We start from the raw sequence: 24,840 nt of genomic DNA, 5'->3' as shown, positions 1-24,840 counted from the left end.
TGAACACAGATACTGTACAGTATGTCTGGTGAGACTACTGCTGAGTATTTTTAGTCAATGGATAAATTGTTTTGCAATGCACAAAAATAGTCAAAGGAGGACAAAGGTGGCTTCAGCTTTTAGAAAAAACAGCCAAGTTGGGTCTAAAATTTCAGACACTCCGCGGTCCCGTGTGCGGATGTTGACGGCGATGACTGCGCTTCCCGGGGGTGTGGCAGTGAAGAAGAAAGGACCACGATGTTTTCCCAAAAACATGTGTGACGGAGCCCTGCCGCAACTGGGACCACAGCCACAGCGTTTATGTCTGTCTTGTGGAATGTCCTCTGCTGTTGCTTCCTGTTTGTGCACAACACCGTTTAAAAACACCCCTGCTCCTCTTTGCCGTAGGTGGTGCTGGCAGAAGCGATGACAGTCGTGAATGGTGGAGTTCGCTAGTGACACAAAACAGCTCGAGCACTCAAAAGATAATTTCCTTCCTGCTTGCTAAAAAGAGCCGAGGCCTGAATGAAGGCGTACCTTGATATCACAGGAATAGCATAAAAGGAATGCTGTGTGCGACCAGGAGCCAACGTACAGTGATGATTATCACATCTAAATCCAATTTCTTCATTCTTTGCATGCAAGCGCTTCAGAGGAGTCTCAACATGTTGGCAAATAGGCGCCTGGGAATTTAAGCGGTGCGTATGTAAGATGAGAGAATATCAGAGTGTCGTAATGGAAATATAAGAGAGCGAGATAAAGATTTGGCGTGAAGCCTTGTAAATGCATTTATTAGAGGAAGAAATACAGAGGAATAAAAAGCTGCCAAATCTTTGTTTCCAGCTCTGTGACAGCAACACGGCGATAATAAAATTCCTCAATTTGGCTCGAGCCTGAGTTCCAGTCACACCCCGAACGTTGCATTAGAGAACCAGATCGCACCAATAAAGTCAAATCAAATGGATTGCAGAACAGCAATTAATTCCAAGGATAATGACAAGGGAAGCCGTCCAAAAGTGTCTCTACCTCAATTAGTCTCTCATTGCACTGTCGATGCAGAGGATGGATGATAGAAAAACAAATTAAGTTGCAGAGAAGAGAGAGAGAGGGGGTAAAAGGAAGAGATAAAGTAGGGGGAAGGAGGGAGGAAGAAATAGTGAGGGGAACGCAACGAGGGCTTGAGAGGAAAGAGTGTGGGAAAGAGGGGGAAAGATTAAAGGGACGGGATCGAGGAAGGAGGGAGATGGAGAAAGGGAATTTGCTGTGTGCATGAGAGCTTCTCTGATAGTAACGGCCACTAATGGACACCGGGGAGAGAGTGATTAGAAATAAGAAGCAAGACAGAGAGAGAGCAGAGAAGTACTCTATAATGCTGCAAAGCAAATTTTCGCCTTGCGTTACTCGCACGAGTTTTGACCACAGAATCATTTGTGTTCACTCGTGCTAGACGCGCCGGAGAGGAGGAAGGGCTTACCTCCATGAAGATACCAACAACGTTTCAACCACTATTGCGGCTTTGTACATGTTGTGGAAGTCCCAGATATGTTATCATTACATCGTTGTGAATTTTGGTGAATTTCACTGAGCTGTATTCACTGTATCTAGCAAGCCACACGCCATCTGAATTAAGATTGTTTACTACAGCAGTATGAACCCAAAATAAACAGTTTTTTTCTGTGATTAAATTGCAATAAACGGAACAAAAGGATGCCGAATGAACTGCATGATGATTCCGATTTGTAAAAAATCGGAATTCATGCTTTGTCACATCTGTCAGCAAGACGATAAGCAAACAACTTTTAAAATGTTTGTTTTCTGAATGGAGTTCGGATCGATCAGTGATAAGACTATGCTAACATTGTAGCTGCTCCATCAACACTCAACAAGACGTCATCTAGGCATAAATACAGAAGCAACATTATTGTTTATGCCATAGAGAGTCTGTGGTTTATACACATACATTTATACACAGAGTTTTGTCCAGTCTCGTATCGTAGCTCTGGATGCCCACAGACGGTTACAATATTTTTCAGGACGTCAGTGACGACAGGTGATAGACTCATGCGTCATTCGCATGCTTTGTGTCTATTCGCCTCTTTGCATTGACTATGTATGTAATTGCGATGTGCATAAGATACGAGAGCAACAAAAAGACAGAGAGACATCAAATGAAAAGGAGAAAGAAGTAATCTGCTGTACTCACAGCTGTAGGGGCCGGGCAGTAGGCGTAGCTTGTGTGCGAGGACTGAGGGTAGTGATGCGGGTGTTGCTGGTGGTGGGACAGGTAGTGCAGATTTGTACGGGGGTAGGTGGGGCCGCTCCAGGCCCCTTGACCACCACTGCTACCAGTGGCTGCTGCCTTACTGCTGTGGTAACCTCTCACCGCTGCGCTGGGCTGGTGGGGGAGAAAGGATGGGAACAACATGGGGAAGGGAAATGGGAAACAGGAGGTTGGGGGAAAAGGGGAAAGGAAAGAGGTTAGTGTGGGTGAGAGAAAGAGAAGAAGAGAGGAACTGTGAGGGAGTGACAAATGTTACCGTTCAAGAACATCAATAGCGTAACTGCTGCGAGCAGCCTCCACTATGCAGCAGGCAAGCACTGACAACTGACTGCCCGCTCGTTGACCTGGATCGAAAGAGAAAGCGGGACGCGGTGTTGATCTAAAATCTCCATACCAGAGCATCAAGATTGTTCTCACACTTTCTTTTCACTCATTTTCTCCCTCCCTTCCTCTCTCTCTCCGAGCGCCAGATGTTGTGAAATCCCCTCTGTCACGGTCGAGATGTGTTCTTGCTAGAAAAGTGCTGATTGGTTTGATAAGATGCTTGGATTACAGGCTGGCAATGGGTTCTCCCACTGTATGTATTGGGTATCAACAGGGTCCAGGAAACACAGGGCTGAATCTGCTGACAGGCTGGCTTATGGAGCTCTGAGATGGGTTACCTGGGCTGTCATGGCCACTGGAGCACAGAAAAAAATACAGGACACACAAATGCTGATCCGTGGCATTTTAACAAGAACAGGGCAAATACTATAGTATTTGAAAACTCTGGTTAGCAGTGCCAATTAGAGTTTGTTTAAACCTGTATTAAGTCTCCAAACAGCAGGTATTACTGTATTAGGTTCATAGTGTTTGTCAATCACAGAGAAGTACACTGCTGTCCAAAGAAAACCAAGTATCTCAAAAAAATGATTTATCAGACAACTGAAGGATAAAGTGGTGTTTTATCGGTTGATTCTCTTATATCATAAGCATTGTCACAAAACTGAACACGGATGTTTTTTAAGCTTTGTTCATACTTCAATAAAGATGCAGACAGCAGCAGACTTTCACCCTGAGAGTTGACACCCACATACGCTTCTATTCATATTAGAATCAGTGGTCTGCGTATACACAGATGCATATACATGAAGCGCTCACATATACTGTATATAAGAAGTGGACATAGGCACCATAACGTCACCCATTGGTTTGTGGACTGCCGTTTTGAAGCCTCGAGTTCGGCATTCTGGCCGTCACCATCTTGGTTTTTGCAACCAGAAGTGACACGAGAGGGTAGAGCTAAGCACAACCGAACGCTGAATAAGACATTTTTTGGTGACCAAAATGTTACAATTAAATTTCATGAACTGAGCACACTGTGAAAGGGTTAAAGTTTTAAGATAAAAACAAAAACTCCCAGACCAGACAACGCCGTGGTAGCGACCTGTCAATCACAATGTAGCCTCGCCCTAAAGCATCCCCTGCTTTATGGTCTATTTGACTCTAAATGGGACCATAATCTAATAAATGAACATCATGCTGTATTGAAGAAGACTTGAAACTAGCGATTGAGACCATAAACTCATGTATACAATGTTTACTGAGGTAATAAATCAAGTGAGAAGTAGAGTCATTTTCTCATAGACTTCTATACAATCAGCCCCCTGCTGGCTATTAGAAAGAATGCAGGTTTAGGGCACTTCTGTATTGGCTTCACTTTTCAGGCCCAGAGGTTGCCCACTGTGCACTCTAGAAAACACTTTTTACTTTATCATACTGCATACAAAACAATTCAAAGTTATTTAGTAAAATCCTCTTTAGTTACCGGTGTTCAACACAATTAGTGTATTAAACAAAGATCTTAAAAAAAAATATATAAAAATTATTATTTTTATCTAACAATACATATGTTAGTATTTAGATTATGTATGCTGCTCTGATCTTCCTGATTCAGATTACACTCCTTCGGATAAAAACATGAAATATGATGCAATCTAAAGACCATTTTGCCGTGATTTGATTTACATTTGCATATGGTGCGCAGAGCAAAGACAAACCGCCTCGATGAAACGCAGCTGTACATCACTAGTGAGCATTAACAGTCCCCTTTAGCCCCTGTTGGATTTCCACTGAGGTCAGAGGCCATCCCACACAGGGGATACAGAGAGGGGAGCGCTGGCTGCAATATATAGACTCACAGCTGTGCTCAGAAAGCTTGCCAGTCTCGTATTTTCTTCATCACGAAAGGACCGGAGGGGGAAAACGTAAGCCAAAGTTCAGTAATACATACAATATATAACGACAGGTTTAGGGTTCATGTTAATATGAAACAGGAGGAGGCCGTTTCCCCCAAAGCAGGATAAATGCATTTATACAGTGCTGCAGAGAGTGCATAGAGGAGCTTGAAAGAGGCCCACTGGTGTAATAAAACCGTAGGTATACTGGGACAAAATAGACAAATATGTGAAGCACTGATTTTGAATCACCAGCCTCAAAAAATGGAAACTTCAGTTGCAAGAAAAAAGTTTATTTTTTCCTGCTTTTGTCAGATACATCAGACACACTGAGTTGTTATTTTCTCCCAGGCCTTAAATGACAAATTTAGTCATCGGGTCAACATTTGAGAACTGTGTGTGGGCAGAATATATCGTACTAACAACACATCAGCATTTAGAGCTATGCCTCACTGATGCAAGTTATTGAGTGCTATAGAGACATTATTCTCGCACTATAGTACAGCCACTGTAAAAGCCAGGAGGGAAGGAACAGCCATGAATATGGTACATTAAGCTGCACGGCCACAGCCGCTGCTTTAACGCAAGTATTCACCAGTTCACAGAGTTTAAGTGCTGCCCCCGGGCCATGCAACAACCTCCACTGGCCTTATAAATGAGGATTATTCAGCCAAAGAGGAGGCGTTTAGAACTAACGCATCTATGCCCAGGTGTTTTGTTAAAGATCTCAAGGGAGAGATACATTTTAAATACGTTTCATGCTTATAAGTTATATGAGATAACGGAGCCACTGATGAAAACGTGTTAAGGCTGGGTTGCTATGCTTCATGAGTGACAAGATATCCTCCCTTCATATCACAGGGGCCGAGCCGTGTTTTAACACGAGGCTGAGATCCAAAGGGTCTCCACATTCCTCCACTGGAATGCACGATTGGTCCCCGGACTCAGATTCATGTCACAGACTTTCAGCGGCTCGTCAGAGAGCTACACTCTGCCCATATTTCTCCATTTTATATAAGGGCCAATCGGATCTGGTTACACAAGGCTTTTCCTCCTCCGAGGGGGAATGTTTTACATGCAGGCAAAGCAGATGTGTGTATGTGCTGGCTGGTGTGTGCTGCGGTCGAGTTGCTCAAAATTTACCAAGGGGGATGATGAGGAAGAAAAACATTGTTTTCATTGTTATTTTTTTTTTTTTAACAAGGGCAAATCATATCCTTTGTGTGTGTGTGTTCTTGTATGTCTACCCTTGTGAGGAGCGACATGTGTTCTACATTTTAGCAGAGAGAACATCTTTGGAAAGTGGAGACATTTTGAAGTCCAAAAAACCTTTTGGAGGGACATTCTGAGATTTAATACCGTCCAAAAAACATTGATAGTGCAACATGAAAATAGTTCATATTAATGGATTTTGGTCAGCCCGACTACTATCCTTTGTCTAACATTGATTTAGAGTTGTTCCGATACCAATACCAGTATCCTAAATGCGTCTGACACAGCATAAAATGCTGGATCGGGTATCGGCGAGTATGCAAGTCTATGCACCAATCTGATGTCACCTTATCATATCATTTATCAGCTACACAGGAACAACAACAACAACACATGTCACTCTCTACCCGATCCGTACATCCTGCACGATTGGTACTGTGCATGTACAACTCTCAACAGAGAGGAGAAAGAAGCGAGATGGTTTACTTGTTAGCTACTTCAATCATCAGCTCCGAAAAAAAAAAAAAGATTGCTGCGTCAGAAATCAATGATGGAAGAACTAAATCGGTCGTTTTGGTCTGAGTCGACTAAGATTTCTGTAGTCGATCCTTCATTTTTTTATTAATTTTTCATGCTGAATGACTTATTTCCAAGAAACTTATGAGCATATCTCTGGAAAACCCCAAGATTTAAACTCAGTTTTACTCATCTGTCGATTAAATCAACTAATCGTCGACGTGGCGCTGAAACGGAGCGTTTCAGACAGAGGGTGAATACAGGTATATTCAGACAGACGGTACGAGAAAAATAATGTGTTTTTTGAACGTTAAAACATCTAAACATGATCTAGTAGAAACCCCGAATACAAGCATGAACCTGAAAATGAGCATGATATGTCTCCTTTAAATGCCTGTTGCGTCGACTCCTCTCTCCTTGAGGCGAGGAAAGGAATCGAGGATGTACAAACGAGGGTTTCCTGTCAATCAGGTTCTGAAATCATAAACTTTCTGTTGGAATTTCCAATGTCAATTCATTAGGGCTGTCAATCGATTAAAACATTTAAGTGTGATTGATTGCATGATTGTCCATGAGTAATCAAATTTTTGTATCTATTCAAACGTACCTTAATGGGAGATTTGTCAAGTATTTAATAGTCTTATCAACATGGGAGTGGGTAAAACCACTAAGTATTTCCTTGGTCGAGGACCTAGAAGTCGCCGATATTTAACATTTTGGCAAATTGGCCATTAGCAGTTCCTGTTTGTAATGTACCCATGGATGTATGGAAAGCTATCACTGAATTACTTTGATACTGAAGAAAGCTTAAAAAGTTCTGGAGTTATAAGGACATCTTATCGATATGATTTCAAAGAGGACTTATGGATGCAAGTAACACTGAAACCAAAAACATGTGCATAATGTTTATTCAGTTTTGATTTATCCGATTTGAGTTATGACTCAAGAGAAAGAACACACCGGCGTGCATCTGTCTCCTTCACCTCCCGCAGTATCTCACAGTATGATAACCTCTGATCTAAAGCCAGTTAGATAACTACAGTGTGGCTGGGATAATGTTTGAGAGATTTGATTTCTTTCTTTAAATCAAAAAAGAAGCTTTGTAGAACATGTTTATTTTGATAATGCGTTCCCAAAAAAAAAAGATATCCAGGCTCAAGGAGCAATCAGTCACTCTCTATTAATGTATCCTGAAACCTTTAAAAAACAGCTGCTCCACAGCCGCTTCACATATTAATATCTGTTCCAGCATGTTAACCGTAGATCATAATACACGCCACAAATAGAGGCATTATTTTCTTGATACAAGATATTCATTTGGCTTAACGGAGAAGAAAAATGCAACTACTTCAGCGAGCCAGGACGTTATCAGCACCGTATATTACTAAACATGCACGTCGAGGCGGTATAATGCTTCACCTTCAGCTATGAAAAAGTGAGTGGAGGATGTGGCTCCATTAATACGCTGAGATGAACCAGAGCATAGCACCTCTCCTGAGTCCATTTGTCACCGGTTAAGTGATTTCCTTCCCTCTCCTCGCTCTCCCCCGATGACACTGCGTGGTTAAAGGGTGTCAGGGGATGGACCTTTGTGAATTACAGAACTCTTGTGCGTGCTGCTCCTCGTATGGAAATGATTTCTTTATATAATGTGCAGCACTAGAAGGTATCAAACCGTGGGTCAATTCAATTCAATGAGCTAAAGGTTGATTTTTCTTTCCCCCGTAGCTGGATTTTTTTAATTCAGAAAATGAATGCGTATTGAATAATATGAATAACTTGCCAGATGGACTGCATGTATCGTAGTAAATTAAATCCAGCCTGGTCTCGGTGTTAATGGTGGTGTCAAGTCCTTGGAGATGAAGTAAACAAAGTTAAACTGGCCTATTTTATGATTTCTGAACTGCAAAAAAAACACTGCTCCCTCATTCACAGGAGTCATTTCTCTGTGAACACTGTGTGACCCCATAACTATGATGAAACCTCCCCATGAGGTTCCTCCCTGAGGAATAATATGGTCATACTGAACAATTCTTTGCTTTCCAGGAAATATTTCCGCCATGAAATCTATAACACAATAGAACAAAAACACTCCGCTGGTGGTGTTGATGAAGCAAACTGTGGCCTATTGCCGAGACATCAGATTGCTTTTGTATTACAGAAAGTTGAACAGGAATACGTCTTCATGGCTCCCTGTGAAATTCTACAGTTTTATGGTTTCAGCTCGGTATATTGACTTTTCTTGCAGGATGAATGAAACGCCCTGAGGCAACAGATTGTCTTTTGTTATACGTGTGTTATTTTTTTCCTGACAACTTATCTAATTTTATCTTACGAGTAACCTTTATCTAAAGGTGTAATTCTAAACATTATGGCAAACAGTCTTGTGTCTGTGCTTTTTCTCCTTCATCTATGCATTTAATAACGCCGTACTGTGATTATCTGATCATCCTGAAGGCATTGTGCCCCACAGCTGTTGTTGGATCCATGGGTACGGTGATTTCCCACAACATAGATCCAAATCTAAATGTCCTGGTTTCCTGTTGGCCTAACTGTGCTTTATCTTGGCCCATCCCCTTTTTCTTCAAAGAGACTGAAGTGCTGCCAAAAAAAGACCCTATTTTATCTCCTGTCATCTCCATATTCCCATTTCACACGAAGCGTATGAAGAATAACGCGCAGTGGCGTAAAAGTGTCTCCCAAAAACCCATCAAATGAACAAAAATGAAGTCCCTAAAACGTGACAACAAACGACTAAATAACCGAGCCCCAGAGCATGTTTGAAATGAAGGTTGAAATGAACGGTTTTAAGGGTGAGAGGCTTCAACACGAGGACCAGGAAAGTCATCCCAGATGGCATTAGTTAGGGGATATTGTCTTCTGGAGGGCCCTCCACGCCTGGTTGCTCCGTTTGGCCGGCTATGAAAGAGATGCAGCTTTCCTTTGGCATCTCTGATGACTGACTTCCTGGAAGCCGTGTTGCGTGAAATGGCCTCCTCTGTACCAGCCGCTCTCCTTTGCCAATCCTCATCCTCTCACATAAGTCGACTTCCCGCCGCCAAACGCGCAGGTTACGACTGTCACTCCTGGCAGCAGACGGAGGTACGATGGGCTCCGCGGGTCGCCGACGGTTCCACCTACAATCCCAAACGGCACCTCTGTTCACCCACCCTCGTCCTTTCTCCAATGCTCGAGGGCCAAGTTCAAGCGTAACCAAGGCAACGCAGTGGCAGGATTTTGGCGCGTGGGAAGTCTGACAGGTTTCAGGCTGCTCTCAGTTGAAAAAAAAGGGGAAGGAATGAGCGATATTGAGGCTACCCCCGGTGTCTCCACGCTCACTAGCAGCGGGGCGGAGAGGGCCGGCAAGGCCAACACCACACACTCCGTCTCTACGTCTCTCCCCGTCTCCCTCTTTTCCTCTCCACTTCTTCTAACAACGCTCTGAGAAAACACTTCTGCGATCTAAGATGAGAGTCTGGAGGGACCCGGAGTAGGTGGTAACCAAGGCAACTGGGTCAGAGGGTGACATTATACCCGAGATGGCTGACAGCCACTCATACAAGCGGTACAGAACTGTACTTGGGGTCAGCAGTGCTAAGTTTGGAGCGTGGTGTATACTGTTAAGATTTCTGCACTGACCTCAGTGTGACTGTGAAATCTCTATTGACTGGAGTCCCCATACGAACTGTGGTGACCCTACCTGGTTGCTGTAGTCTCGAGAGATGAGCAGGATACACAATGCGCCATCCTCAAGTCACGCACTTTTATTTCAAGGTATTAGGTGGCACAATATTCTGTTTATGTATTCCAGCTCAAAGAGGCCGTGTTTACTACTTTGAGAGACCTGTTTTCATACTACATAGTGCGCGATAGAGTCTTTTGAGGTGTGGAAAGAAGGGAACGGGATGTGATGAGGAGGTGCAGAGGGGGCACGCAGAGGGACAAAAAAAAGAGGACAGAAAGAGAGATATTTGCTGAGCGAGTCTTTGACCTCTGAGAATTGACGAACGATAATATGACCCCTCCACACTTGGAGCTCTACGTAAACCTCACAACTTTCTGTGTCTGTTATCCCTCTCTCCAAATATTTTCCTTGGCCTGACACATGTTTATGCTCTGATGAACCGTGAGCCTGGGGGCTGCTGCTGTGAAGCGGATGTAGAGCCTCCAATTTGCATCTTGACATCCTATGGGAAGCAAGTAGAAAGACGTGGGGGGTGATCTGACTAACAGACAAACTCACTTCATTGAAGTGGTCTGATTTTGGTAACACCTACACCAGGGGAAACAGAAAGAGTACTCCGTGCTCCCTTTCCCACTACCTTCCCTCGATCTCCCACTATGCTTGGACTAACATGGAGAAGCAGCATCCACCCCCTCAGTAGAGAGGGGACATAAACATTTACACAGGGGCACTTTAGGGGGAGATGGAGGCCTAATGCTACAAAGCAGTCGACGGTGCTTGTGAGCAAACATCATTATGAATTAGTCCATTGACAGAAAATTATTCATTCTGATAATTGATTTATTGTTTAAGTCATTTGTCAAGCAACAATGCCAAACATTTGCTGGTTCAATCTTCCCAGACGTGAGTATGTGCTGATTTCCTTTGCTTTACACCACTGTAATTTAATACCGTTATGTTTTGGACTGTCGAGCGTACAAAACAAGTCTTCACGGAACCTCACAGGTCCTATAACCGAGAGCCCACCTGGGACCCGCTTTGGGCTGGATTCAAACTATTGTCATGATTCAGTTATATTGCCGCCGGTCTTCGTTTTATTTTTTAAGAAACAGAAAGAGTGTAAACTGTGAAGTGCAGGGAAAATTACATGTATTGCTGCTGTTTTTGGCCGCTGATGCTCGTAACTGGAAGCAAACAACGCTGCTGACAGTGTTATATTTGGGTCTGTTGGTCTAATTGTCCTTGGGTCTATTTTGGACCATGTTCGACTATTCTTGGGACCCTGTTGGATCAGGAAAATACATTCACGCAGGTCAGAGTCAGGTAGGTTTTCCACAGGTCTGCTTTGGATCACATCCAAAAGTGTGAACTGGTGGCGACCTCCAAAGTGGTCACCTTGGGTTCTGGGAAAACTCGAAATTGTGAAAATGTTTATACCCTAAATTGAAAAAAATATTGAGAGATATGTTCATAGTTAAAATAGTTATAATTCACAGCTCTAAATTAGTTCATCTAGAGGTAATTTTGAAAATGGAGTGTCGTCCTCATTGTAACTTACTACAGCACTTAACCCATTTTTGGATTTTATCATTTTTAAATCATTTTTTGCTGTGTTTTTTGGCAATGTTTTTTTTTTTTAAGTTCAACCTCAGCTCCTAGTCTATAATAAACTGTGTAGCCAAAGTACAGACAGATCCTTCAGGACCAAAACGTCCCCAATAAAACCACAATTTTTTTATCCAACGACCATTACAGCAGGCTTTCAATCTACAACCCTGACTTGTAAAATGTAGTTTTTACTATTTTCCACCAGACTGAGCCATTTTCTCATGTTTGCCCTATGGGGTAAATACATGCTATTTTGGTTCCCTGCACAAAAATAGAAATGCATCAAAATCAATGTTGTTGCTAATCATTGACATTTTCCACACTGTGCAGAAAAAAATCCCCCCTAGCATTACATTTTTGTGGGTCCCATAAAAACAGTGCCATTGCTAAACAAACTGACATTTGAAGGGTTAAAATTCTGAAAATTAGTGAATATTTGGTACAGCTGAAGTTGGTTAAAAGATTTAACTCAGTAAAAGTGGAAAATACTATTAATTTATAATTTTATGGCAGTTTTTTAAGGACGTCAGAGCAACTTGTTTAAGATGAGCCACAAGGGTTCAGTTTCATTCATTCATCACTGAGCGCAAAAAAAAACCTGTTGAAACCTTCCACTGACTTTGAAGCACTAAGAACACCAAATATATGTTTTGAAACCCAGGAATTCAGGATGTAATGCACAGCACTTCTACCTGTTAACAGCAGTATAGAGACAGGTTGTTAGTATCTGCTGCTGAACTATGATTACAGCTGTTTACCCACTGGGGCAGCCGAGCTGTGTCTGAGTGGATCACACCTCCAGACAAATGCTTTCACGCTGACATTTTAGTCCTCTTCTTATGTAGGCCTATGCGTTTGATACACCCACTCCTCTGGCTCTGTCACTTTGTCTGTTCACCTCGCTCTATCGCTGTCTCCCTTTGCCTCTCTCCCCCTCCTTCCATCACTCTATAAACTGTGGGGATGATGGATGCCTCTGATTGCCTGAGGCCTCGGAGTCCAGCGCACTAAATCCTGAGTGCTGTTTGAAGCTCCGTTCCATTAAAACAAACACCTACACAATGCAGAAATAGCCACACATGATCACTAAGTGAGAGGTGGTCTTTATGGTCAGAGTAAGCTGAGTGCAGAACATATATACGGCACTCTTTATGAACACTAAAACTTAATTAACACTAAAACTATAACAAACCCTGACATTTGTTTTAACACTTCATTATTGTGTAATGACTTTTAAAGGTGCTAAATTTGATATCCAGAGCATTAATATAGCAACAAAACAGTTTGCTAATGTAAAGATATAGAGGAGTTATGTCTACCTGAGCAGAGAATGAAGTCACTCTCCCTCTGTGTGTGTTGTAATCAGAGCTTCTCTGTGCTTTGTTGACATCGCTGGGCCGGCCGTGCGTGCCCCACTGGCTAGCTCACGGATGCCACACTGCACTGCTCTCATACGTTTTTATCACCGTTTTACAGCCGCTCCTATTCACAGCCGTGGTAACACACAACCAAGCAGGTAGCTCCGTTGTAATGGAGATGTAAATCCCTGACGTGCTGGGCTGACGCGCCGAGTCATGTATGGAAAAATCCTACAATACAAGGGAACTTGGCTTGTGTCTTGAGGAGTTGTAGCATTTATTCACCGACGACAGACAAAACTTTAAACACACTGCACTGCTACGCTCACGGCTGACTTCATCTCACTTTCACTCCATCACACACACGCTTTTTCACTCTCTCTGTCGCTCTCTCTTGACCGCAAACACAGACACTCGCTAACGTTAAGCACACAACCTCCGCACTGAGTTATTCCTTAAAGGAGTTTGCAACTTGTATAATGCATTTTAAAACATCTTAAAAATATATAATTCCTAGATGCTTCGGCCTGGCGGGGAGTCATCTCAAGCCCGGTGGGGCTTGCAACAGGCTGGCGGAAACCCTTTTATCAGATAGGCGCATATTGGCGTACTCGCCGAAACCCAATTCCGAATTTTGGGCAGTATCAGACGCATTTCCGATACTGGTATCGCAACATCTCTATAATTAACATTACATCTATGACAAAAAACAAATTTTAACAATTGATTTGCAAACTACTCTTTGTCAGCGAGTCTTGTTATTTTAAAGTGCAAACTACTTAAAGCTGAAATTTGTTTTGGACAATTAACAATAAATGATTCTCTTACCTAAATGTACTCATATTGCATTTATAATAAATGTCTATAAACTGACAATAGCTACAATAAAGAGCAACATCTTACCAAAGGATTAACCAAAAAGTCAGCCAACAGCCCAGGATATTTAACTGGTCATACTGCTATTTAACAAGATAAATATATCAGAGATGAGGCAACATGTGTAAGGAAATGCTTTGAAATGCACTGATGTGTAAACAAGACTAACTGCGTGTTAAGACAGAGATATTTCAGTCGGGACCAAAGTGCTAGTCCGAGTGACATTGCCATCCCTAGAGCCATGCTACTGGCAAGGCTGAAAAATAGTAACAATTACATGATATTTCATCTTGATATAGATATAAAATGGCAATAAAATGAGTGGTGATACCATCATAGAAACCACATGTATCTACACAGTGTAGCTCGCGGCGGGACGAGGCAGCACTTAAGTTTGTCTGTGTTTCTGTCATTGACGCATCTGTCCCAGTGGCCCAAAGTGAGAAGCCGGGAAGAGGAGAAGGGAGTGTAAGATGAGAGGAGACGAGCGTGGCTTTGAGGTGACGTAGAGTCTTCCAGGGCAGGCTCTTGTCTGTCTCTCAGAGATTGTTTAAGTCTGACTCCCTCTGTGCATGGTATCTTCCTCTCTCTTCCCCCTCTTCTTCTGCAGTGTCCTTGGCTTTCTGTTCCCTCCAGATGGGCCCCGGTTGCTGCAGCACCTCTCGGGATGACGTGCCTACTGCTGCTATTTCTAGGCCTGTGCCCCCTTTCCACCTCGAGGAAACCTGATACCACCTTCAAACGTGCACATCTGTCAGGCATCACGGAACGCACCGTGCATCAGCGGTGCAGGTACAGAGGAAAGAGTTGTTGACTTGTATGGAAAAGAAAAGAAAAGGGGCAAAAAGAATAAAATGTTCTGCATACTATAATGTGGATCTGTCGTACTCCTTTTTAACAGATGAAGGGCTGCTGAGCACAAAGCAAAAGAAACCACACACACAAACGCGGGACAAAAAGTCATGCAGACACACATTACTCATATGAACGACAACCCCCCAAAGGGTCAGGGTCAAAACATGGACAGAAGACGCCATTCTCCTCTACACAGTTACTCTTTTCTCCTCTCAGGCTTGAAATCTCTTTTTTGTTTTGTTGTCTCCGTCAGATCCCCGTGGAGGTTGGAAATGAAGAATTAAGACAAGAGCACGAGAAAACAAACCAAGTTGCGACCAAGTCGGCGAACACTGCAGCCCTCCAATAACAACACTTCTTGATAAAAGTCTATTTTCTCTGCACACTGTCTCCACATGATGTTATCATTTTTCTTTAAATTCAATAAAGTCTTCTCTCTCCGCTCGGATGGAAACTGTATAGTTCTGAGATGAGCACACAGTTTTGTGCGTACGAGGCCGCCCTCTGCAATATGACTTGCTGAAACGCTGAGGATGTACTGCTGTGAGAAGCCGTTATGAACACAGATCATTATTAAACCTTGGGCTTTGTTTTGATTTCCACTAAAGACGAGCAGACAATTATCCGCTGAGTAAAGGAGACCACATTTTTCCTGTGGTTTAGAGTTGGATCAAGCTTTACGAATAGTTTGTCCTCAGCGATCCCACTGTAAAACTATTTCTGGAGGACACACGTAAACACCTTCTTTCTCCCTTCAGCCTCAGCCTTGGGTGAAAACTGGGTAAGTGACCGTGAGGCCCAGGCGGGAAAAAAACACTTGAGTCACACTGAACTCAAACGTTTGGGAAGGACACAAAAAGGCCAGCTTTTTACTCTTGAATACAATGTTTTGTAGTATTTTGCTTTTTTACCAAATAAACTAAACCACGCAATAAATTGGTATTGCATGAATTCTTATTTTTTTTAATTTGAAGAGCAAGCCACTTAAGTGAAGTGTTTACACTCCTTTTTGTAGCCTTCATTGCCAAAAGAAAAGTGTGCTCATTTGGCCTCTTTAAACAGTATAGCATGGCAATGAACACCTTGAGATTGGAAGATGATTTCACAATGTGTCATATCTCAAACTGTATCACCACCATATCTCCATCTCACTCAGTATGAAAGACTGTGTGCGGAAAGGACTAACCTGACCCTGTCAGATGGTTTGTTACACAGAACCAATCTGAGAAGCCGTCATTGGAAACTGTTTGGAAAAGGGCAGGCACTTTCAAAAAATACTTGGCAGATGATTGGATGAACCATCAAACTAACGAAAGCAAAACTAACCGAAAGCGTGTTAAATGCCGTACTTTGCTCTCCAGTTCCGATATAACTGATGCTATTGCAACATCTACGCTAACATTAGATTAGAACAGTCGCCTCTCCGTATCGTGTCACGCTATGGTCTCACCAGGTCTCACACACACCTAAGCCACGCCCGTAGCTGCAGTACAGTAGCTCCAGACAGGACGCTGATTGGTCCGTTGTCTGGCGAGCTGGACACAAAAACATTACTTGGCGCCTGACAAGATGGATTTTGGGGTGACATTTTATCGTGACATCGGAGAATCCAGCTGCCGTGCAAGGTTAGGAAAAGACTGCAGTGAAACAAGACTAGATGGAAACCTAGTATAGGGCTGGACAGTGTAAGGTCAACATGCTAAATTGTGGCCAAATTGCTACAGGGATAGTCGGTGAGTGTCTATATGTCTATGTGAATTCCTGTATATTAAATGTCACTGCAAGTATAGGATGAAACACCACATTTGATAAATCACAGTAAAATATAAATTTATCCAGAGAAAAAAAAAACAGTGGCACCAGAAATTGCATTATTTTAGAGCTCCCACTAAATTTCTCAAATGAGGCTTTCTGTGTCGATGTTTGCATGAAGAGTAGCAACCGCATATGTATTGAGGAAATGGATCAGATGATTGATCGCGGAGGCAAAGACGTCACCAGCGGACACATTGTCGTGACTATCTATTCTGAAAGAGTAACGGTCAATGGGGAAGCTCCAATTCGGTCGACCAATGGCGTAGCTTCATCACTCACTCAGTGACAGACATTTGCGTTTACAGGGGCTGCCCCCTTCTTCGCTGCGGTCCAATACAAAAAAAAAAGGCTGATCCCGCCACTCTGCATCCCAGCGGAGCAGAACGGGGTACGCATGTAGAATCATGAGCACATTCCAGCTCTCCTCTAGACCGCTGACACAGGGACATGTCAGAACAGTGGCTCCTGGCCCCCTGAGAAAGCTAGAGAGCTACACTGTCACTGTTTTGATAGGACTGTGCTCTGACACCAATGCACCACCACCTGTCAGATAATGCGGCTTTTCCTTCTTTTTTTGAATGCTCTATTGGTCTGCAAGAGGGGGAATCCTCCTGTCAACCTCCGCAGCCATTTAGAAGTGCTGGTAGAGATTTGATAATTTGCTCAACGTTGAAAACTCAGATGGATCCTAGTGCCTTTTTTCACAGGCACTATCCAACTAAACAGTTATAGAAGATGCAGTTAAAAGCCCTGAAAGCACCAATGAGAGGAAGTAGCTGTGCCACTTGAACTTGTGTGCATCCAGTAATTAATTAAGTTAATGAAGTGCAAGCACTCATGAGCCTGCCCTGCGGTGATAGAGTGCAAAGTGAATATTTTCCTACTCATGGTGTTGGTGATAGTCCTCTGTACCAAGAGTGCGGCTTCCTGCCTCGTGCCTCACTCGCAAAAAGAACACGTTCCTCTGGAAGAGCGAATGATAGGATGCTGAGCAAATCACGACAGTGGCAAAACACAAATCACAGGGCGTGAGAGGATAAATGGGAGGCAAAACGTCAAGGGCCACACAAAGATAATGTATAGACTGCAGTTTCTACACAGCATTCATACCAGGGGCAGGTGTGGCCAAAGGCCAGGACAAGCTTTATCAAGATACGTTTGTAAAGTTTAGCACTCTGTATAACATCTGGATAACACTGGATAAGAATGTTAACGCAAATTAGTTTTTTTTAATTTCGCATTTACGCAACTTGCAATTTTTAATTAACCTCATAAAAATCTGACGTGCCGCCGTCAGGCAAGGATGCTATTCAGTCTTTCGGAGGTTGTAGCGAGATCTAAAGCTAGAGTAAAGATACTTGCATCATATGAAACTAAGGAATCCATTAGTAACAACCATGTCATACTGGAACTAGTACATATGAATTTTTTAGTGCTAACTATTGGAATATTCAATGAACCTGTTCTCCCACGGGCATTAAAGAGAGAGACCACACACGTGGGATTTCATTTTGGCACTTTGTGTTGTCCGGATGCCTCAAATGCACAATGAATTGGTAGACGTTTGAAATACGATTCGAAATATTTTTTTCATTTTGATCATAAAAGAAGTACAAAAAGTCAAATCCCGGCCTAAATGATAAAATTATTATGATCCATGAAGCAGCACAGACCAAACATTCACAGAGGAGGAATACAGAAAAGAGCGAAAAGGAAAGACAAAACATTAAAAGGCTGTCAAAGTTAACACGATAATAACGCGTTAACGCAAATTCGTTTTAACGCCACTAATTTCTTTAACACATTGGCGCAACTTGTGATGTTTAGGTTGTAGCTGGCTCAGTTTTAAAGTTAGAGTGAAGATCCTGGCTCTATATGAAACAAGAAAACCTAAGGAATAATGTCATACTAGCTTGTCGCAAAGGAGGTTAAATAACGCTCCAAACTTGGCGAGGAAAAACTGGCATGGCCATTTTCAAAGGGGTCCCTTGACCTTTGACATCAAGATATGTGAATGAAAATGGGTTCTATGGGTACCCACAAGTCTCCCCTTTACAGACATGCCCACTTTATGATAATCACATGCAGTTTTGGGGCAAGTCATAGTCAAGTCAGCACACTGACACACTGACAGCTGTTGTTGCCTGTTGGGCTGCAGTTTGCCATGTTATGATTTGAGCATATTTCTTATGCTGAATGCAGTACCTGTGAGGGTTTCTGGACAATATTTGTCATTGTTTTGTGTTGTTAATTGATTTCCTATAATAAATATATACATATTTTTGCATAAAGCAAGCATATTTGTCCACTCCCATGTTGATACGAGTATTAAATAATTGACAAATCTCCCTTTAAGGTGCATTTGAAACGTAAAACATGTTGAGAGAGAAGTTAAGTCTTCTACTGATTCTCCGCTCATTACTGGACAAACTCTATTTGGACATACAGTACATGTCTTATAATATAATCCAGCTGGAAGATCATGTAAAGTGAACATCATGTCATGCACGCCGTGGAAAAGAAAAATGCGTCCGTTAATGAACATCACTTTTTACTCCTGTCATCATTTCTCAGGGGCCAAATGATTTGGTGCACACCGGAGTGTTCGCCAACGTTCAGCAAATGGCCAAACTAACCATAAATCAGAAAACACCCAGGAACACTGAGTCAGCCCCAGAAACTTCATGATTTATGTCCGTCCGAGCCATCAATCTCTGTAATTCCGTCAGAAAAGCAGTAATAGCTTCCGAATCCACACCGCGAGTCTTCCTTAAGTTCACAGGGTCTAATGAAACTATCATTTGAGGTTTTGGTTTATGTTTGGTGGTCAGAGTTTTCAGTGTGCAAGATGCATTTCACTGCACTGCACAACACAAATCCTCCTCCTGCAGCGTGGAGTCTTCTGGGGCTGAGAGGCCATATAGGCGACTGCGGATGGAGGATCACACTTTCCACATGCTCCACACCCTGTTTTATATAGCTACTCAAGCTGTGAGGAAGCAGGCTAGTCTGCTGCCAGACGGAATTTAATTACTCTTAGTACACATACATAGCCGGGGAATACAGCGATGACGTCCGTGTGTGTGTTTGTGTGCACGTGTATCGCCCCTGTGTGCGGCGAGCAACAAATAATATTGCAATAAGGCTTTTGACTCTTGAATTTTCCTTGTTTTTCCATCTCGCCTTATCATCCAAATCAGACTACAATGCACGCTCAGACCTCTTTTAGCACATCCTCTCTCCCAGGCACATAAATGAGAGTGATTTCCTTTGACAGCTCGGATATGGAAATGGAGCCACAGGCTAAGAGAGGTGACGTGATATAGACAACAAAGTCAAGCGAAGAAGTCGGGGAGAAACAAGAAGCCCCTACAGTGAGAGTCAAAAACAAGAGTTGTTTTGTTGTCGATGTATTAATCTGTCAACGGAAACTGACGTGACACACAGAGGCATCAAAAAACACCCAGAAAGAAAACAGATAATAAAAAGTTATATGGATACTAGGGCTGGGATGATTCACCTATCTCTTTATTCAATACTATCACAATACTTGGGTGCCAATTTGATATGTATTGCAATTTTAAAGTATTGCGATTCTACAAGTATTGCGATATGATATTACCATTTATTGAGATTTTTGTTCCCTTTTTTAACACGGGACCATTAGAAAAATCACTTCTTCTAGGGACTTTTAATTTGGAAAAATATCTAAAGTAATAGAGTAAAAATGTTTGATTTTCAGCATGTATGTAGTCAGAGATGTCCTGAAGGCAAATTAATCACTCATTGTCAGGAATTATTTATTAATTTTTTCCAGCTCCCCAAAAATTTAAAGAATAAAGACATTTCCCTCACAATTTAGTGCTATTTTCTTTTTTAATTTATAAGGGACATGTAATGTTTTATATATCTGGCTAATCCAATCAATCTTATTTCCATATATGTATTTTGTAGATACAGTTCCCTCTGCTAACACCTTTTTTTGAAAACCTAATGTAATCACATTCCGCTAACTTTGTGGCTATCTCTGAGCTCTTTAAACATCCATGGTCAGCTCCATCGGGGCCGTTTGAATGCATTTAACATAAATGTCAGTACATGGGTGCTCTACAGTTGTAACGTCGGCCAATTTGACCACAGAGATGCAAGTGGCGGCTGGCTTGATGTCTAGCTCTGCTTTTCCTGGCAATGTGTGAAACCCAAAGTGTTTCCATACTTTACTGTATGTGTAGTGTTTACCACTTTGGATTTAAAATGTGAAGGTACAGCTCGTATCCACGCAGACCCTCCGCCGTTTTCTATTTTCTAATTTCGGTTCGCTGTGGTTTGCAGCGGTTTGTTTTGGTTGACGTATACGGAACGGATATGACGTCACGTTACTCGGACTACAACAATAAAAGCGGTATCTTCCTTCTATCTCCGCGTTGACTCAAATGAAGCAAATATATAGATTCTGGCATTAAAAAATCTATTTCAAAATCGTAAAAAGAAAGAGTTGCGATACATAGGTGAATCGATTTCTTTTCCCACCCCTACAGCATGCATTTAGACATGACAAAAGTAACTCTTGGGCCATCACACAGTGTGGTATTTGTGACAGTATGTGTAAACAGACTAAATTCTGTTTTTGGGAATGACTGTTTGACAGGTCAGCAGCAGCTATTTGACAAGGGAGTTCAGACGCACGTCAGACACTGCATCCAAAAATGCAGTGTGTGCTTTTTGCTGTGGAATTTGACCTTGTGTGGCCAAACCCCTTCAACACAGCGAAGCCAGAGAGCGCATTAACTTGCCCCATAGAAGCACTGCTATGGTAAGTACCAAATATGTCTACTAAAAGGCCATTCGTCAGAAGCGCAGAACCTCACAAGTTGGCAACATGAGCTGGCCCTCACAGTATGGAGCCCCTGAAGGGCAAAGGGCAGAGTGAGCGGGACTGCGTTAGGCACTCGGTTAAAGGCTAAGGTCACAACGCGAGGAAACCCAAGACATCCATCTAATCTTCCCTGCATAAATGGAGGAATCCATGACCTCTACCACACCACACGAGGAAGCGCTTGAGCAACGGAGAGAGCAGCGTAAACATCATGAATCATTTAAGACGATGATAGTGAAAGGGGGCCGGGTCAGGGGAGAGGACAGGGAAAAGGGCAGCCGTTTATTTTTATCACAGAAAATTGCAGAGAAATCAATGATCACGGGCAAATTCAAAAGACACGGATAATGAGGGATGATCATTTCCAGCATCCTCTGTATTTCAGGAGGTTTCTTTAGAAAAACAGAGTCCGGACCTCCACACAAGCTGGGGCACATTATGTGTTGATAGAACCAGGACGTATCAAGCAAACAGAAGTAGAAGAGCTGAATTGGATGAACATTAGCCTCCCATATACAGTAGCTATAAAACCTCCTACTGGTTGAGCGGGATGACTAAAGGATGACAGGGATGCCTAATGTGACTTTCATTAATGATATGCTACAGGCCGGAGGCTGAGGCAGGCCAAGCCCAAATTGAAAAGTGCTGAAGCATAACTGTGTCGGATGCCCAGTTTCCTAGCCCCACAGTCCCACTGATTGAATTCCTGCCTCGCCCAGTGAAAGAATTCCTAAGCTTCCCGTATCAAGCGGGCGGGTTCTGCTGGTTGACTTCCTAACTAACCTGCTGTGAACTGCCACAGTCATGTAAGGAAATGTTAATGTAAAGATAGACCACAACCAATGGCAGCTGTTAAGAAAGATAATTTTGTCAGGTGACAAAAAAGGGTTATACATTCATATATTATCCATGATTGTGTATAGCACAGTAGATGTTTTCTTTTTGTTTTAATTTCATTTTCAGATTTTGCCTTGTCCAAATATTGCCCAAATATTGTGTTGTATTATATACATCATTGACAAACTATATACATGGTACCCATGATGACTAAATAAATACACAAATGACTAATTATTAGGGGTGGGAATCACAAGAGGCCCCACGATATGATATTATCACGATACGATCGTTTTACATTTTAAACATTTTTGTGATATGCTGAGTATTGCAATAAGCTATATTGCGATTTATTACCTTTTTCAACTGCAAATTATGCAGTTTGTCAACATCTGTTTTATCTAATAAAACGCACATATGTGAGTTTCCATTCACATATCTTGAGGTCAGAGGTCAAGGGATCCCTTTGAAAATGGCTATGCCAGTTTTTCCTCGCCGAAATTTTACGTAACTTGAGAGCGTTATTTAGCGTTCTTCCCGATAAGATAACATAACATGGTTGGTACCAATCGATATCAATTTCTAGTTTCGTATGAAACCAGTATCTTCACTCTTTATTATCGATACTTGACGTCCGTGTAACGATACAATATTACCATGCAAAACATTGCGATACTGCGCTGTAGCGATTTCTTTCCCCCACCCCTACTAAATAAGTAAATGGAAGCAATAACTATTTACTCTAGATTGCAATCTGGGATCTCTGCTGTGGAGAACCTGTGCTATACTCTAAGAAAAAATAAGAATTTCTGGGATTAAAGTCATTAAAGTTTTTTCTGAGAGTAGTACCCCTCTCCCCGGCTCCATAATGTTTGTTTGTTTTTACCTATACCTGTACCTGATATGCCATCATAACTGGTTTACAAAGTTCCAATAACTGATGGTTAACAAAATAATAACTAACAATGACATGACAGTGAGTTATTGGAGTTTTTGATACACATAACGGTGAAACGTAGTATTTCATTGCATCCAACATCAAGTGATTATTGTATTTCTCTTATATTTGCCATATTGAAATATATTTGAATTATTAACACCCAGTTCTGCTCTGCTGTATACGCATGTCATGAATTTTCATCCTCAATTATAACTGCGACAGCATCATTTCACATACTGGTCAAACTACCTGCGGTTTTCTGTAGCTGTTCACACATCAGCAGAGTAAAAAGGTCAGAGAGTCGAGGTATGAAGAGAGAGCGATGCACACTGAGAGAGCAAAAAAAACTTGTTTGCATACATGCAATGACGGGGTGATTTGAGGTGTGAGGCTGTATAGGGAGGACTGTAGCCGCTAATTAGAGGTAGATTCTAATACAAAAGCCTCTTCTCCAGCATGGAGGGCCTTGTTAGCTGACAGTCGAACCTGAGTGCTCCGGCTGAGGGGTTGGCTGGCTGCTGCAGAGCTGTCTTCCTTCGCTGACATCGATATGGGGCTCCACGGGAGGGTGAGGAAACAATGGTGTTGACAAGCAGTATCAGGCCTAGCAGCATGAAGGCAGGGCCAAACGATTCCATTTCCCAGCCAATTCCATTATCAGGACACACAGACTTTACTAATGCCTGAAAACAAACAATACACAAGCATCCTTCTAATTAAGCCCTTGAGTAGCGCTGCTTAGTGCACCGGCATATCTGTGTTGGATGCCTGCGAACAGGCTGATTGGATTCATCAGCACTTTTAATGTGCTCCTGCTTCCTCCCATAGGCCTCTAGAAGACTCCTGGATTCAATGGCCCGTCCAATACATTTCATGTTTAAAGCCCTCAGAGGCAGATTGGGGTGTTGAGGCTGTCAGTTAGTTCTTCAGGACTACACACAATCTGACAACAGTGCACGTTGATGACAATGCAGACTAGAGCTAGACAAGGATGTCAAGAGTGATATCTACAGTTTGTATTGTGATGCTAAATACAATAAATATAAATAATAAATCATTGGATCAGGATTTCGCACAATTAGACTTAATTTTAGTAAACAAATTGAAAGAATTTTATCTTTGTTTGCATGCATCAATTTACTGCATTTTGAGAGCAAAATGAAGAGCCTAGATCTATGAAGCTGAAGCCCAATCAGCAGCAACAGCTGTCAGTGTGTCAGTGTGCTGACTTGACTATGACTTGCCAATAAGTGCATGTGATTATCATAAAGTGGGCATGTCTGTAAAGGGGAGACTCGTGGGTACTCATCATTTTCATTCACATATCTTGAGGTCAGAGGTCAAGGGACCCCTTTGAAAATGGCCATGCCAGTTTCTCCTCACCAAAGTATGTGAGGAAATATGACATGGTTGCTACCAATGGATTCTTTAAGTTATTATATTCATATGATGCCAGTAGCTTCACTGTAGATGTAAAACTGAGCCCGCTACAACCTTAGAGAGATTGAATATTATCCGGGTCCAACGGCCGCCCATACAATTTTTAAGAGGGTAATTAAAAATCATAAGTTGCGTTAATGAGTTAAAGAAATTTGTGGCTTTAAAACACGTTAACGCATTATTATCGCGTTAACGGACAGCACTAATATTTACATATATACACATTCACATACATATACATACATTTTGCCTTTTAGTTCTGCTCCGGTTCGTGTTCACACTGGCTTTTTTTAACAGAAATGAACCAAGGGGACATAATAGAGACGTGAAGTCCCAATTCTATTAC

The 24,840-nt window shown here is 42.3% G+C and overlaps 1 protein-coding gene across 3 annotated transcripts in view; it reads right to left on the bottom strand.

Annotated features, from left to right (window-relative positions):
* rbms3 (RNA binding motif, single stranded interacting protein) overlaps positions 1-24,840 on the bottom strand; it is a 345,383-nt gene that overhangs the window by 270,667 nt on the left and 49,876 nt on the right. For all 3 annotated transcript variants that reach the window (XM_074613699.1, XM_074613700.1, XM_074613706.1), the window contains exon 3: positions 2,183-2,374. In XM_074613699.1, the coding sequence (XP_074469800.1) occupies positions 2,183-2,374 (192 nt within the window). The remainder of the gene's footprint in view (positions 1-2,182; positions 2,375-24,840) is intronic.

The sequence above is a fragment of the Sebastes fasciatus genome, chromosome 17, assembly GCF_043250625.1.
Source record: "Sebastes fasciatus isolate fSebFas1 chromosome 17, fSebFas1.pri, whole genome shotgun sequence".
NCBI lineage: Eukaryota > Metazoa > Chordata > Actinopteri > Perciformes > Sebastidae > Sebastes > Sebastes fasciatus.
The sequence above is the reverse complement of the archived record's forward strand: the minus strand, read 5'-3'. Positions and strand labels throughout refer to the sequence as shown.